The sequence below is a fragment of the Tasmannia lanceolata genome, unplaced genomic scaffold (genome assembly GCF_043159265.1).
Source record: "Tasmannia lanceolata isolate RefF3 unplaced genomic scaffold, GAP_Taslan_0.1 ptg000026l, whole genome shotgun sequence".
Classification (NCBI taxonomy): Eukaryota; Viridiplantae; Streptophyta; class Magnoliopsida; order Canellales; family Winteraceae; genus Tasmannia; species Tasmannia lanceolata.
The window spans coordinates 1,313,890-1,331,419 of record NW_027518703.1 but is presented as its reverse complement, the minus strand read 5'-3'; the positions used below and the strand labels follow the sequence as shown (position 1 = coordinate 1,331,419).

General features: G+C 46.6%; 1 protein-coding gene across 1 annotated transcript; it reads right to left on the bottom strand.

Annotated features, from left to right (window-relative positions):
- Positions 1 to 6,902: 6,902 nt before the first annotated feature.
- Positions 6,903 to 8,760, bottom strand: LOC143858820 (uncharacterized). The gene is made up of 2 exons (XM_077369536.1): positions 7,894 to 8,760; positions 6,903 to 7,403 (listed from the first exon to the last, which is right to left on the bottom strand). The coding sequence occupies exons 1-2, from the start codon at positions 8,758 to 8,760 to the stop codon at positions 6,903 to 6,905; spliced, it is 1,368 nt and encodes a 455-aa protein (XP_077225651.1).
- Positions 8,761 to 17,530: the final 8,770 nt, after the last annotated feature.

The following is a 17,530-nucleotide window of genomic DNA, read 5'->3' as shown; positions in this document are numbered from 1 at the left end:
AAAGATGATGTCAGACAGTCTATTATATTTTTAATGAGCAAATATAAGCTTTCCCTTCGCATTGTCAGTTATATTAGGGATCATCATGATATGAGATAGTTTCATTATGAGTTTACAAGTTGAGTCATTCATTTCCATAAAAATATTAGTCTTGGGAGCTAGTTAATGGAGTAAGGAAGGGAAGTATTCCTTTTATGTATGCTATTCTAGCTGATTTTGAGTGTTAATGCCTTGTGCCTGCAAGTTGAAATTTTTGAGGGACATTTGTCTCAACTGAGATTTCACGTATGTTTAGCGGTGGTTTATCCTTATTACAGGTTAAATAGTTTTTAGCTTATTTTTTTATTCCCTTTAGACATGTATGTAGGTGTGTGTATATGTGTTGTGTGTGATTTAGCTGTGTGTGCATGCATACATATGTGAGTGTGAGTACATGTTTGTTTTTTACACTCGTACATTCAAATCATGTCTCCCTTGCAGCTTGTAAAAGACTCTTATGGGACTTAAATTACCTCCAAAGGATAAGTTAGTTTGTTTGAAATTTTAGCACCTTTACTGTCATCAGCTCCTAATATTTCGTAATAGCTTACTGACCTTGCAAGTACCATCAGCTAAGATTTTTTATTTTTCTCTAATGCTCATTATCTTCATAACTTGTTATAAACCAGTCCTTAGACTTCTATCACCACTAATTGTCCTATTTTTGTGAATAGATACTATATTTTCTACAGTCATTATTTTATTCCCTTTGAGTTTATCTTGCCGTAACATATCTGACAATCACCCCTGCCATGACACTTGCATTGTTCGCGCCTTATGGAATAAAGTGGCCATTAGAAATTTCATTTTATAATCCTGTAATGAGTGCATCATTAATTTTGTTCAGAATTTTTCATTATTGGTTTTCATAAGAATAACGGGGCATGGTAGATTTGATGAGATAATGTGATTTTGGTAGTGAAAATCTTAATGGTAAGCCATGGGTAATGTCATATATCGTACTGTTGTACTAAGTCATAGTATGTGGCATAGTATGTGGGGTTTCACATTTCATACAAGACATGATTTCTTTGTTCCTGTTCATTACACTAGTGATTGAATATTCAAAACCTTTAAGATATTGGACATTGCTTTTATATAGAGCATCATTTAAGTCATGGCTAGTATATAGTAGCAGCCAGGTATTACTTGTGTATGCTATTTCTAAGCATATGTATTTATGCTGCGGATAACAAAAATTAGTTTATATATTTTCATTTGTTTGAATAACCCATCATTAGGGGACTTGCTCAGTCCCAGTAGCATTTCCCTCTTATTTTTAAAAGACTTGCCCAGTCTTTTAGATGTGTATCCCCTTTAAATAATTAGATTTTCTTTTTCTTGCAAGGGTGATGAAGGCGTTAGCCCAAGCCCATTCTTAGGGGACTTGCTCAGTCTAAGTAGCACTCCTCTCTTTCATTTAAAAGACTTGTCCAATCTTTTAGATGTTTACCCTTGAACATTAGAAACCCATTCATTGCAAGGGCGATGAAAGAGTCATCTAGAGCCCTCTTTTAGGAGACAAGCTGTGTCTCAAAAGAAATCAAACCTCTTTTAGAAGACAAGCTGTGTCTCAGAAAAATCAAACCTCTTTTAGGAGGCAGGCTGTATCTCATGTGGTAAAAATCAAATCCCTTTTGGAGACAGGCTTTGTCTCATTGGCCCTACTTATCCTTTTATTTTAGGAGACATGTCATGTCTCATTAGAGCCCTTCTCAGAGTCATTAGCATAGGAGTCTGTCCTTTAGTTTTAAGAGTCAGTCTTTTAGTTTCAGGAGTCAGTCCTATCATCATAGGGGTTAGGATTCTTTCCAACCTCTAATCAAATCATATGTTTTTATCCACTCTTGCAAGGTATAGGATGCTGTCCAACCCTTGCAGAGTCGTGATTCTGTCTTTTTTCCCCGCAAAGCATAGGATGTTGTCCAACCTTTGCAGGATATCAGGAGTCTTTCCTACCCTTATGATGATATGATTTTGTCCTCTTGTGTCAAAAACATCAAAAACATCTGAAAACTCAAAAATCTCAAAAATATTAAGTCATTAAGAGTAGTTAGGAAATTCTTTTTCCGAACTACGTTGGCTTGATCCATTCCCATAGGGTACGTAGTGCAGCTTGGGATCCATATCTCAAGTCCAGCCAAACCTTTAAAAAATAAACATTTCAAATCTTCCAAAAATACAAAAATTCTTCAAAACCTTTTCAAAAAGATCTTCCCCTAGAGTTAGGAGTCTGTCTTAGCTGTTTGGGGTGTTTTAGAGTTAGGAGTCTGTCGTGATTTATATTAATATGGTGTGTCCTGTCGTGTAAGTGTCCTTAGAGTTAGGAGGCCTCAAGTTGATCGGTTAGATATTTAGTCGAACTGATGGCTAGACTAGGAAGCATATAGTCAGCCCATGGTTTTCCTTAGGATACACAGCCTAGCTACACATAGGATGTAGGGTCCACCTGCATTAGCTTAAGGCTAATCTACTTGCATTAGTTAGGGCATATAGAGAGTCCTAAAAATTACAATTCACTTGAATTTAAGCAATCGTGCAAAAAAGCTTTAAAAATTAGTCGAGTCTAGTGGATCGAGTCTAGGATAGCGGTTCTAGATGATTAGGCATCGTAGTTTAGAATAGGTCATCGAACTACGTTGACTCTGATTCTTCCCGAGGCCGGGATACGTAGAGCAGCTGGGATGGACGGCCATCTTGGTCCGAGTCAAGTCCTGCATTAGAGTTTTAGGATTTGTCTTGTCCAGTCATGTATAGAATTGATTTGTGTTGTGTGTTTTGTTATGTTTTCTTACTTTCATGTACAGATCCTATACCTTTAGCTGTAGCATGCATGTGTTTGCACACCAGAACTCAGACACCAATTAGGTATGACACTCATAACCTAGCTATTCTCAGGCGACACTTCTTTCATTGATTTTGTGTGGGTTTATTAATCATCTCCGAGACTTGCATGATTAGATAGACATCTTCTCGGAGATATATGTTCCCATTTCACATGACTTTCACTCAAAAGTCTTCAAAATCAATAATAAATGGCATAAGAGACCAGGTGTTTGCACTTGGGCGGACGAGGTGCTCTTCGGACCTTCCAAATTCGTAACCAGGCACGAACCTTCTTTTTATATCTCTGGTTATCCGTTGCAACAGAGCATAGTATGGGATCCATGGCCCACTTCCTTGGATGGCGACTCTTCTTTGTTTAAGGTACGCCTTGAATCTGGGTTAGTTCCCGAATCGAGAGGTATCTCCCTTTGTATCGCCACTCATGCTGTGAGAGGCACACTTCTTTCGAGAGTTCCTTGGTAGAGCTCTCCATTTACCTGGATGATCCTGAGACTCGTAGTGTGGGGCCCGTCCCCCCGCCTCTCTCGGATCGGGGTCCACAGCGGGCGATTCGAAATCCGAGCCCTTCCTTTCATTAGGTGGGGAGGATTTGAAACTGGGCACGCGCGGGCGATTCGAAATCCGAGCCCTTCCTTTCATTAGGTGGGGAGGATTTGAAACTGGGCACGCGCGGGCGATTCAAAATTCGAGCCCTTCCTTTCATTAGGTGGGGAGGATTTGAAACTGGGCACGCGCGGGCAATTCGAAATCCGAGCACTTCCTTTCATTAGGTGGGGACATTTGTAGGGATGACTTGCTGGGGGGAGTTTTAGTGGTAGGGGTAGCAACATCTTTCCAGTCAGGGGGGAAATGGGGCTTCGATTTCTGGCGGTTTCCTCGAATTCCCCAATCGGCGCCATGTGTGCACGTCCCATCCGCTTAGAAAGGGAGGGAGGTTAATCGACACGTGTAGAAACCCTAGCTCCTTTTAAAGCCTTTTTTGGGGGATTTATTTTCACCTTATTTCTTCGTCTTCTTTGGGTGAAGTGGGCTTTCCTCTGCGGCGATTTTTTTTTTGTGGCTGCTCTTCATCAACTCCTCTCTGGTTTTTGCCCTTCTTCACTATCTGCCTCGGTGAGTTCTGTGCTTTTCGTTTCGTCTGATATTTGATTATTTTACAATGCCTGTCGCAACCTTCTTAGAGTCTGTCTATCGAGTCAGTAGAAGTAGTGGAGAGGGCTCCGCCAAGAAAAAGGAGGCGGTTGGTAAAAGCCGGGGGCGGCGGCTCTCGAGATGAACAGACGCCCAGGGAGTTGGAAGATAGCTCCGGGGCTTCTGGGTCGTCATTGGGGGCCGCTCCCTCTGAATCCCCTACTCGAGTATCTTCTGCTCGCGAGGTGGAGATTAGAGACATTCGGTCCGGTGTTGTCATCCGCCCCGGTCGGGTGGCGTTATGTAAGCATTTTTTGGAAAAAGGTGCGGCGGAGAGGATTAGAAGGAAGTTTCACATTCCCGAGGAGTACGGGATTAGGGTTCCCTCTTCTAAGGATGGGGTGTGTGAGGGTGCTAGGAAGAGGTAGCTTTTTACTTGGAGGCTTTTAGGGCGGGGATTAGGTTTCCGCTTTTGGGTATCATAGTTGAGGCCCTTGAGTTTTACCGGGTGGCCCCCTCCCAACTGGCGCCCAATAGTTGGCGTACTCTCTTGGCTTTCGTGGCCAAGGCGGGTCTTCACAAGATTCAGCCTACCCTCCCTCTGCTCAGGAGTTGCGTTGCCCTTAGCCCATTGGTGAAGGGCGAGGACAGCTGGTTGTACCTGACCCAGCGTCCTCAGGTGAAGATCGCGGTGAACTTGCCCTCTTCTATTAAGAAGTGGAAAGAGGAGTATGTGTTTATTATTCCTCCGTCGGATGCTGGTTGGGGTTTCCCTAGTTCTTGGTGGCGCTCCGTTGAGTGGCGAAGGAAATCCCTCCCCGACGAGTCCGATTGTAGCAAGTTTGACCTGGAGAAGCTTGCCTCCGGGGAGGCTATTGATGTTTCTGAGTTTAGATGGGAGAGGGGTTTGAGGAGGTTCGGTCTACTGGGTGCTGCGGAGAGGAGGGCCCACTGCACGGGAGAGGAGGTGGGGGAGAGTTCCGCCAATCATAGTGGTGAGCCTTTTTCCCTAAGTTTGTCTTTTTCTTTTTTTTTGCTGTCGTTTTCTTCGTTCTGAGCCGTCGTTGCTCTTCTGTTTTTGGCAGCAGGTATGTCTTCTTCTGGTGATGTTGCTAGGGGGAAGGGGGTTATGGCAGAGGCGGCGAAGGGTCCGACTGGCCGTCAGAGGATTCCCTCTGGCTTTATGGCCGTGGCTAGGAAGGATCGGTCGCAAACTAGGCTTCTCACGTCTACGCCATCTAGTTCCTCCAGTCGATCGGTCGGAGTGAAGGACACGGCTAGGTCTCCTCCTCGGAAGTTGGAGTCTTCCTCCAAGAGGGTTGCCCCTTCTTGCGCCAAACAGGGGAAAGCCGGTCGTGCGGCCTGTTCTCCTGCCGCCTTTGCGGAGGACATGTCGAGTCGGCTGGAAGGGTCGGTTATGACCAAGCTGCTCCTGGAGAATATGGAGTTTTCCCCACAGTGCTACCAGGCGCAAGGAGAACTGTTTAAGCCGGACTGGAAGATCGGTGTTGAGGATGGCGTCCTCGGGAATCCTCGGGTTGGGGTGGAGCTTGGGTTGATGATCGCCCTTCCTGGCGATGAGGCCGAGTTGGAAAACTTCCCCCGCAGGGCCCTGGGGGCCCGGTACCTTCATTCTATGTCTTGCGTAAGTATCGTGTAGTTGGCTTTTCCGTTGTCTTTGAGACTGCATGCGGCGATCCTCTAATGGTTCGCTTGTGGTGGGGGCTCTTGTAGGTTCAAAGTTATGCCAGGAAGACGCTGCAGTACATGGTTGAGGACAAGTCTGAGATCAGTGCTTTTGAGGAATGTGTCTGCAAGCTGAGCTGAGCGAGGATCTTGAGAAGGCCCAAGCCGAAAAGGCGGCGCTTGACGACATTGTTTCTCAACTTCGGGGGGAACTCCAGATGTCCGAGAACGGGAGGAACCGTGCGGAAAATAACTTGGTGGTGACCCGACAAACGTATGTTGAGGAGCTGGTAAAAGCGCAGGAGGAATGGCGAGGTTCCGAGGAGTTCTTCAAAGCCGCGGCCTCGTTCAACGTTGACATCGAGATAGATGCTTTCGTCGAATGCCTGCGGCGCGTTCACAATGTCAATCCTTCTTTCCCCTTGGAGAAGTTGGTGCACGAAGCCGAGGAAGCCGTTCCGGAGGACCTTTTTCCGGGACTAGTGGATATCACGAGACCGGTCGAGGATCCGGTGGCTGCCCCGGATGCCTCTACTGTTATTGAGACCTCTGCAGGGGGTCGGTGAGGTTCGGACGCCTTGGGATTTTCCCCAGACTTTGCTTCTTTTTATGGTTCTATTTGAGGCTAATGTGCTCGGTTTGTAATAACTATTTGAACTCTCTTTTGTTTTCTTCATCCCCCCCCCCCCTCTTTTTGTAAGGGCCCTGAAGGGAAGGCCTGCCTGCCTTTTTTTTATATATATAACGCTCCGTGGGCTAGTTGAGCTCTTTGGTAGGTTTCTTTGTGACGGGTTGCTGTTAAATTCTAATTTGGTTGGCAAGAATACCTCTAGTGCGCCTTTGTAGGGCGTCACCTTAGGGCGTCTTGTTCGTGGAAGGGCCATCTTCCTCTCGAGTGATCAGCTCGGAGTTGATGGGTCCTTCCTGCCCTTTAAAAAGAATAGGTCTTTTTTTCATGGGGAGCGTTTTAGGGTATTTTCGGGGGGATCAACCTAGATGCTACCTCTGTCCCACTCCCTGTTTTCTTCCGGTCCTTTATACATCATGGGCCGGAAAGTGGAGATGCGCATAGCTCAGGCGGGAATGCTATTTCATTGATTTGTTAAGGGGAATACATAGCTTTGCTGGAAATGACAAAAAGAAGACAAACAAAATATTCGTTATAACTTAAAAGAAAGCACAGCTCTTGCCCTTCCTTTTCACTGGTAAAACTTTCGGAGGTTGTCCATGTTCCAACTTCGAGGGACTGGGGCCCCGTCGAGGTGCTCAAGCTGGTAGGCTCCGGGGCGGAGCGCTTGAACGACCCTGTAGGGCCCTTCCCATTTTGGTGCGAGTTTTCCGGAGCTTCGGGGGTCGGATACCTCCACTCGCCGTAGTACTAGGTCTCCGGGCTTTACCGTGCGTTTTTTTACGCGGGCGTTGTAGTATTGCGCCACCTTTTGTTGGTAGGAGGCAGTTCGGAGGAGGGCTTGCTCTTTTTTTTCTAGCACGAGATCGAGAGCGTTTCGGAGGAGCTCAGAATTTCCATGTTCGTCGTAGTTCTCCGTGCGGAAGCTGGAGAGGCCGATTTCCTGGGGCGTTGTCCGGTAGGCCCAGAGGACGCTGGGGAGTGCTTCTACCCAGCACTTTCCGGCTTCTCCCAACTGCTTCTTGAGGCTTTTGAGCAGGATCCTATTAGTTACCTCCACTTGCCCGTTGGCCTGCGGGTGTGCTACGGAGGCAAAACGGTGTTCGATGCTCAGATTATCACAGAACCTGCCGAACTCAGCACTTGCGAACTAGGGTCTGTTGTATGTTACGAGTATTCTCGGAATGCCGAAACGGCAGACCACGTCATGATAGAAAAACTTTTCTGTTGCCTTCGAATTTGGCCTCACCACGGCTTTAACTTCGACCTACTTGGTGAAGTAATCGATGGCGACGTACAACATCGTGTGCCCCCCCCCCCGGGGCCTTTGGGAACGGTCTGAGCAGGTCCATGCCCCACATGGCGAAAGGCAGTGGCCCCGCCACTGAGGTGTATGGGGTGGCCGGTCGACGGGGGGTGGTAGCGAACTTCTGGCACGGGCTGCATTTTTTGACAAATTCCTGGGCGTCCCTGAGGATTGTAGACCAAAAATACCCATGCCTTACGATCTTCTGGGCTAGGGTCCTCCAGCCTTCGTGGTCTCCGCAGATTCCTTCGTGTACCTCTCGCAGTGCGTACTCCGAGTCGGAGGGTACTAGGCATCGGAGGTATGGCCATGTGTACGACCGTTTGTACAGCCTGGGTCCGTGGAGTACGTAGTGGGCGGCCTTTGCGGTTAGCCGTCGGGCTTCCAGTTTATCCTCGAGTAGTATTCCGTCTTTCTGATACCGCATTATGGGGTCCATCCAGTTTGGTCCTGGTGGAATTTCCAAGACTTGTACCTCGTTGATGCTGGGGTGGAGCAGTATCTCTGTGAGCACGGTACCGAAGTCAGGGGTTTCTTCAGAGGCCATTTTTGACAGAGCGTCCGCTCGATTGTTCATGCCTCGCGGTACCTGGAGAATCTCAACTTCCCCCATTCTTTTCAGCTTCTCTTTTACCTTCTGGAGGTATCTTTTCATCCTGAGTCCCTTGGCCTCGTATGCCCCGTTTACTTGCTCGACGACCAGTTGTGAATCGCTATAGACCTTCAACTTTCCTGCGCCGAGCTCCGTGGCTAGACTTAGCCCTGCCAATAAGGCTTCGTAATCAGCCTCGTTGTTGGAAGCTTTGAAGTCTAACCGGAGTGCGTACTCTGCTGTGAATAAGTCGGGGGCATGGAGGATCACTCCTGCCCCGCGTCCTGCTTTACCTGCTGAGCTATCCACGTGCAGGGTCCAGTGAATCTCGCCGCTCTGTTCCGGCGGGCCGAGCCCCATGTCTTCGTGAGCCGTTTGCCCGGTGGGAGCCTTGGTCTTCTCCATTACTGCTGGTTCCGTGGCAGGGGGTGTGAATTCCACTATAAAGTCGGCGAGGACCTGGGATTTAATGGCCGGCCTTGGTCGGACCTGTATGTCGAATTCTCCTAACTCGACGGCCCAGCTTACCATTCTACCCTAGGTCTCCGGTTTTTGGAGAATCTTCCTAAGGGGTTGATCAGTCAAAAGTATTATGGGATGGGCCTGGAAGTAGGGGCGGCGCTGACAACTGCGAGGGCGAATTTTTCTATGTTCAAGTACCGGACCTCCGCACCGTGGAGGATCTTGCTTACATAGTACACCGGGTGTTCCCTCTTGTCGTTCTGCTTGACCAGTACCGCACTCACCGCCGTAGGGCTGATGGCTAGATACAAAAATAATTCTTCCCCAGGCTCAGGTTTGGCTAGTACGGGTGGTGTTTGAAGGTATTGTTTCAAGGCGTCGAAAGCTTCTTGACAGGCCGGGGTCCATTCGAATTCTTGTATGTGTTTTAGCTGCTTAGAGAAGGGCTGACATTTCTCCGCCGACTTGGGCATGAAACGGCCGAGGGCGGTGATCCGTCCCGCGAGCCGCTGCACCTCTACCACCGTTGTCGGGGGCTCCATGTCTAGGATGGCCTGGATCTTTTCAGGGTTGGCCTCGATGCCTCTCTGGCTAACCATGAATCCTAAGAACTTCCCGGAAGTTACCCCAAAGGCGCATTTTATGGGATTCAGTTTCATCCGGGCTCGTCGTAGGGTGTCAAATATTTCTTGAAGGTCGGAGATGTGTTTCGAGGCTTCCAAGCTTTTTACGAGCATGTCATCTACATATACCTCCACATTTCTACCTATCTGCTTCTGGAATAGTTTGTTTACGAGCCGCTGGTACGTGGCCCCCGTGTTTTTCAACCCGAAGGGCATGACAGTATAGCAGTAGACGCCCTGATTGGTGATGAATGCAGTTTTTGGGATGTCTGGTTCGTACATCTTTATCTGATTGTAACCGGAGAAGGCATTTAGGAAGGTGAGGAGCTCGTGCCCGGATGTTGCATCGATGAGCTGGTCTATACGCGAGAGGGGTACGAGTCTTTTGGGCAGGCTCGGTTTAGGTCTGTAAAGTCTATACAGGCCCGCCAACCCCCACTGGTCTTTTTTACCATAACCACTTTGGACAGCCACTCGGGGTACTGGATCTCTCTGATAAATCCGGCTTGTAGCAGTTTCTCCACTTCAGCTTTTATGTGAGTTTGGCGTTCTACTGCGAAGTTCCTCTTTTTTTGCCGGACGGGTTTAAAGGTCGGATTTACGTTCAACCTGTGAACGGCCATTTCTGGGGGTATACCGGGCATGTCCTGAGCGGACCATGCGAACACGTCTTTGTTGGCTCTGAGGAAATTAATCATTCGGTCTCGCAAGGTGCCTTTTAGCAAGGAACTAATCCGGACTTGCTTCTCTGGTTGGTCTTCGTCTATAGGGATGGAGTCTAGCTCTTCGGTGGGCTCCCCTCTAATCGTACGGGCCCTCTCTCCGGGGTCTTCACTCCCGATCGTGAAGTTTTCGGCCGGGGCATTGCTCCCTCTCAAGCTTGCCTCGTAGCATTGGCGTGCCGTCATCTGCTGCCCCCGAACTTCTCCTATCCAGGTTCGAGTGGGGAACTTCATTTTGAGGTGGGGGGTGGAAACTACTGCTTCCAAGTCTCTCAGAGCAGGGCGTCCTATGATGGCACTGTAGATGAAAGGTATGTCCACGACCATAAAGGTGGTCCAGATGGACTTTTGGAGGGGGTACGTTCCAAAGGTTACGGGTAAGTCAATTTTGCCACTGACCCGCACCGATGCCCCGGAGAATCCGTAGATGGAGTACTCTGCGGGTCCTAGTCTTCCCTCGCCCATCTTCATCTCTTCAAAGGTTCCGAGGTGCAGCACATTGACGGAGCTCCCTATGTCGAAGTTGGCAACGATTAGCCTAACTACCAGTGCGACGTCGTGTGGAACTTGTAGCCCGTTGAGGTCTTCGGAGGAGAAAGTGATGATCTGATCCTCGTGGGGAGCATTCGTTCGGGCCTTTTTGGAAGGTATTTCCAGGGAGAACACCCGCTCCGCGTACGCTCGCCAACCAGCTGTTGTTGGTCCCCCTGCCGCAGGTCCACCCGCAATGATGTTGATTTTTTCGACAATGGTAGGCGGCTGTTCATGCGTCGGCGGCCGTTTAGGGGCCCCCCTCTCTTGAGGCTCTGGTGGGGGTGTGTGTCATGTCTGCTGCGGGATCGGTGTCTACTCCGGGAGCTATACCTGCTGGGGGATCGGTGTCGACTATGGGACCGGTGTCTGCTACGAGACCGGCACCTGCTTCTTGGTTCGTCGGCGGGGTGATGGGCTTCGTGCGAGTTTTCGACGGGGCTTCTGAGGTAATGATTTAGATGTCCCTCCTTGGCCACCTTTTCTAACTGGAGCCTGAGGTGGAAACAATGGTCGGTTTCGTGGCCGTGATCCCCGTGAAAATCGCAGAACTTCCCGGTGGAGCGCTTCTTCGGGTCCGTGCTCATTTTCCTAGGAGGGGTCAGAAGACCCTGATCTCTAATAGCGAGCAGGACACGGGAGAGGGGAACCTTCAGGGGGGCGCTTCCCAGCCTTTTGAAGACGGGGACGGGGTTCCGGCTTGCCTGTCTTTCTTCGGCCCTTTGCCTCATGGCCCCTCGGCCATCTTCCCTTTTTCTTTCCTCGGGGCCGGGTCGGCTCCGCTCTCGTTCACATGTTTCTTCCGCTCGTACGAATTTGTTAGCCTTGGATTCAACTTCCTGCAGGTCACGTGGTGGCTTGAGGGTGAGGTGCAGTTTGAGATTCGGGTCGGTGGTAGCATGCTTCAGTGCCGCGACCGCTATTTGGACGTCGACGTTGGAAAGTTGGGCTAGCTCGGCGTTGAATTTCAACATGAAGTCTCTTAGGGTCTCATTTCTTCCTTGCCGGAGGGCTAAGAGGGCATCCGCCAGATCATGGCGGAGGCAGTTGTTGGCGAACCTTGCGCTGAACTTCCTCCCGAATTCGTGGAAGGATGCGATGGAGTCTGGCTCCAGCCGCATGTACCAGTCGTTGGCGATCTTTCTTAACAGTGAGGCAAAGGCTCTGCACATAAATCCGTCTGACGCGCCCCGGAGCGCCATTACCCTTTTGAAAGTTTGGATGAACTCAAGAGGGTCTGTGCTCCCATCGTAAAAATCAAAACGGGAGAGGTCTACTCCTGCTTCCACTGGGGTTTTTAAGATTTTCGAGGTGAATGGGGATGCCGTTTCCCTTTCCCATTCGTTGAGGATGTCGTGGGCGTAAGGTTTTTTCATTTTCCGTTTTACTTCTCGGATTTGCCTTTGCAGGTCGGCTAGCGAGTCCAGCCCGGGGGGCTATGCTGAGGTTGCTACCTCTTCTGTCCGAGTTGGAGATAGTTCCTGGAATCGAGCCGTCCGGGTAGGGGGAGCGCGGCTTAGCGTAGCTTGCTTTCCGTTATTTTGCTGGTGCCCCCTAGCTGTGGGAGGCAAAGGGGTATTTTCGAAGGGGAGGGCGTCCGTCGGGCATGTACTCGCCTTCGCCGGGGATGACACTCCCCCGGTGGTTCCGCGTCGCCTTCGTCACAGGCTTCCGTCTGATCATGCGTTGCCAGGGGCCGGAGGTTCCGGCGGAGGCAAACGTTGAAGTAGCTCTGGGCGGAGTTCGTTAAACATTTCCATGGTCGGGACCATTTGCGGTGTGCTAGAGGCAGGCTAATGTTGGCCCGAGAGTGGCGAGTTTGGCTCCCTGGAATTTGAGGAGTGGGTTTGTGCGTGATGAGCCTGGCTCCTGGTCATTACCCCTGTTTCTTGCTGTTGGGTGTGGTTTCTCATCGTTATAAGGCGTTCAATACTCAACGAGTCCCACGGATGGCGCCAATATGATGGCGTCGGAATCCAGGTCTGCGATCGCGCGGTGGGTAGAGAGCCTCCGCGGGGTCTGCAATCACAAACAGAGGGGTCAGGGGGGTCCGGGGTGGGTCCCGGACGACCACTTCGACACCCAAGTCAGATTCTGGACCAACAATATAAAGAATAGCAAGAAAAGGCGGATGTTTGATCAGGTTTACCAAGGCCAAGACGTAGGTTCTTCTTTTGGCATGTGGTGGATGGGTCGGAGGGGATGAACAGGGAGAGTGGGACCAAGCTCCCGGCCTCCTCTGTTGCTGCCTTGCCTCTCTCTTTAGAGGGTTGTCTAGAGGGAGATCGGATTGATTTTTCTCCTCCCCTTCTCCTCCTTTTAAGGGGTGGCGTGCGGGTCTTTTCATCATTACAGAGAGAAAATCTTCCTTTGCAGGATTGGGTTGTTCTCCTGGTTTGACGGCGCGCCTGGTTTCGTTCCGTAATCTCTTCCATAATTTGTGATGATGAGGCTTGGACGGCGAGAAGGTGACACGTGGCGTAACCGCATGGTCTTGCCGCTCATCAACCTTTCTTAATGATGATTAAGCTCCATTGGTGCATGGACGATACGTGGCGAGATTTGAGAGTCGTGCCGTATTTATGTCCCATCATTTCCTACGAGCATCTCGAGGATGGGATGATATTAGGGTCTATTCCAGTGAGGGTAGTTACAATAGGGTAACTCTTTTCCGGGTAAACCATTTCAGAGGAAACTACTTTTGCCGCATTGGTTTGAACTAATTTCCGATGATCCAATGTGCAACTTAAACTAAGAGGGGTATTTGTATGGGTAAATATATAACTTTTATGCGCCATTATATAGATCAGAGGGCTAGGATCATTTTCTCGAGCAGATTTTTGAACCAAGCGAGAACCACTAAATGAATGGTTTAAATCATAAAAATAAGCATGCCCTGCTTCACAATCCATTCCTATTTCCTAAGCACGAGACTAGCGGTGACGAGAGAGAGAGAGAGAGAGAGAGAGAGAGAGAGAGAGAGAGAGAGAGAGAGTTACATTGTTTCCAATTACTATGTCTAAGGTATGCGAGTCATGCGACTAACCCCACTTTGGGGTAAATGACGCGAAGGGGGTAAGTCACATACCCATCACGAGGGGGTAAGTAGTACGACTTATGGTTACTAAACATGGTTTTAAATTTCGGCCAAAATCCGAAATTTCAGATTTTGGTGGGGACCAAAACCGAAATTTGCCAAAATTTCAAATTTCAACCTTTACCAAATTTCAGCCGAAAGTTCGAGAAAATGTCTTTTTTTATAAAAGAAAAAATATTGTTACAAAATTTCAGAAATTCGGTCTACAATTTCTAACTAAAGTACGAAATTTTGGATTTCGGTGGGGTCCGAAATGGATACCGAAACCGAAATTTAAAACCTTGTTACTAACTAAAACAACCATCACTTTTCATAGGTGGTAAATGAATGTTTTACCCCATATTTACTCCCATTGGAACAGACCCTTAGGGGCCGTTTGGATACGCATATTTTAGAATCCAGGTTTTTAGTTTGAAAACAGTGTAAAAGAGGGCTAGAGACAAGAGAAGGAGAGGACCAGCCGTCGTTTCTTACTCATTTTTTACTTCTCTCCCTTCTTTCCATCAGCAAGAGAGTAGAAGATCCTCCCATTTTCCAGGTTTTAGAAATCTCAGGTTGTAGGAGAGATTTTTAAAACCTGATTTTCTTGCTTAAAATCCAAGAAACGCTGCCAGCACACAACAGCCTGATCATGAACCCTCTTTTACACTGCTTTCAAACTAAAAACTTGGATTCAAAATCCGCTTATCCAAATGGCCCCTTAGTAAAATATCTTGTCAATATTAGTATTTGATCCTAACAATGGTAGTAGGAAACACCGCTGATTTGGTGGCTAGATTGGGACCATAGTTAGCAAAACTCCATTTAAACTCCGTTTTTTTGAAAAAAAACATGTTTTATTGGTGTGCCATTTAAAACTCCGTTTAATACTTTCACAATGAATAAAACTCCGTTTTTTTAGGCAAACGTTTTAAACACGTTTAAAAGGCGTTTTAAATGTTTTAAACACATTTTTTGAGCCAAATTTCCAATTTTACCCCCACCATATTTTGTAAATGACAAAATTCTAAACTCATTTTCTTGTGTTTCCGTTTTTTGTCTACGTTTTTTTGAGCCAGTACCGTAGTTAACTCGATTTTTTGCCATCCCGTTTTTTTGGCGAATCACGTTTTGCTAACTATGATTGGGACAATGCCTCATATATGTGGGAGCCAATAGAAGTGTATAAAATGGAGGTGGCTAAATCAAAAGAAAAATAACTAACGACAACACTAGAAGGGCCAATTGTTTTATGAAAAGCAAGAAAATAAAATGTTGTTTGTCGTTTTGAGTAGCTTTCTCATCTGATTTTTGTTAGGATTTAATCCTAACGGTGGATGTGGCCTTAGCAAGATCAACGGCCGAGATCATTTTAGTTAGTTTAAGTGTTTAAAGAATAAGATGTATCCCTTTATTGTTAAAGGGTATATTTGGAATAGGTGTAAACAAAGAGACGTTTGAGAGAAGGGTCAGCGTGATGAGGAGTTGCATCCCTTCCCTCAAACATCTATAAGAGAAGCCTCTGGTCCCTGCTTGTACAGAACTAATCTTTTCCAATTCTCTAGGAATCCACGTCTAAGAGAAAGAGGAAAACAGCCCCCATCACTGTCTGTTGTGGAACAAGGAGACATACTGGAGTAGAACCATTTCAAGAGAGAAGAAAATATTATCCATGGCTTCCGGTATGTTCTTTTACTATTTCAATTTCAACCCATATGATTAACTGTGATTTTCTCAAAGTTGGACCGCCAAAAATCCATTGCCCGTGTTCCTTTTATGATGAACACTCACATGTGGTATTAGAGCCACGGTTCCGGCGAGAAAACAGCTAGAAAATCACATTAAAATGGTAAAAAATTGAAAGAAATAGGGTTTTCGTGTAAAAACCGTCGTATTTTTATTGCCTCCATCAATCCACGAATCGGATCGACGATTGAGTGCTCTGGAACGTTGTTTGTGTTCCTACGAATCAAACGCAACAAATGGTTAATCAATCCGATGCCCGGATTGCGTTTGGCGGAGATTTAAATATTAAAAAATCACTTTTTGGGAGTTTTTGGACTTCGCCGAAAAATGGCTTGCCGCCGGCGAATGGTTGCTCCGACTGGCTAGATTCCGACGTGGTTGTGAAGTTCATCGAGAGAGAGTCCAACAGAGTATTGTGCACCTCAATTGGACGTCAAATGAACCCACAGTGATAAATCGAAATTCTGGTGTTTTTTGAAATTTTCTGAAATTTTTCTGAAATTTCTACAGTTGAGAAGACGATGAATAGTGTTCGCGGGCCTGACGGGCCGTGTGGGCCCGTTAAGGATCCGCAACCGGTTTTTTTTTTAATAAAAGGCCCAGTACACCTGGTTGGCCCACCAGACCCGCTTGGCCCAAACTGACCCGAACTACCCCCATAGGCCCAAACCGACCCATATTTGTTTTTGACTCGGTTCGGCCCATTATTTGGGAGATTTTGTTAGAGTAATTAGGTCAAGCAAGAGGTTGCTTGAAGCACTACACCCAAGATATCTAATTTGGAATACCAAGTTTGTTGCCTCCAGCCCATATATATAGAGATACACTAGGGTTTTAATAGGTTAGTGGGCTCTAGCCCAAATAGGCCCACTACACCAGTCCATTATCTTATTGGGCTTATATTAGAACATACATGGGTTATATTATATACCCAACAATCTCCTCCTATGTTCTACATATAGCACAATCCAATAGATAGATAGTGTAATGTTCAAAATAAAATATTGAAACATCCACATCACCATATGGTCTATATCATAAAAGATCTGTAATCCAACTGAAAAACACGAATCCTTTTATGACAAACCAAAAGTTCTAGATATACAACAAGCTAAACTCAATTAAAAGGTAGTTTCACATATAAGTGAACCCCACTGATCTTAGACGAATTCATTCATGGGGTATGATTCTCATCGAGATCTAAAATAAAGTTCCACAAAAAAGTGAACTCTATACATACTGAAATAAAAGCATAGTCTTTATGACTTTAGAAGATTTAAGTAAGTCACATTCATCAAAGTCCAAATCAAGACAAGCTCCTCCTTTTTCGCCAATCCCTGTGAATTGCCAAATATGGATTGTATGAAAATGAATCCAACCAATAGTGTAAACATGAAAGTATCTAGTTCTACCTGAAGAAAAACTTAGTGCAATTCCATAATTCACGAAAGTATCTAGTTCTACCTGAGGAAGAACTTAGTACAATTCCTTAATTCACGAAAGTATCTAGTTCTACCTGAAGAAGAACTTAGTACAATTCCATAATTCACGAAAGTATCTAGTTCTACCTGAAGAAGAACTTAGTAAAATTCCAAAATGGCTGAAAAAGTATCAGTATCACTCTCACCATAAGCATCATTGTCAAGTTTCAATAAAGAACAAGACCTAAACAGCTTCTTTTGCAAAGAACCATTCATCATTGTCAAGTTTCAATAAAGAACAAGACCTAATAGTTTCATTTACAAAGAACCATTTTATGTTTCTTTTTAGAATATTACAGTCATCTTATCCATATTTGAGTTAAGCTGTATCATCAAGTTTGGAATGTACAACCTTTCCCAAAAAGGACATGTCATCAAATGTGGAATGACACACAACAACTGTAAACATCATCAAAACATATCAAGTGCCTATCTTGGCCAAAAGGGAGATTCAAAAATTCAAAATAACATTAATGTAGGTTAAGTCTTGTCTATATAGACTTTAACCCCATCTCCCCACAGTTTTGAATATTCGATCTTTGTTCAGTCCCTTGACGAGAGCATCGACCATATTATCCTTCGATCTCACATCAATCAAAGTGATAATCCCGTGTTCAATGAGATAATTCAGCATGGCATGTTTCAGCCTAAGATGTCTCC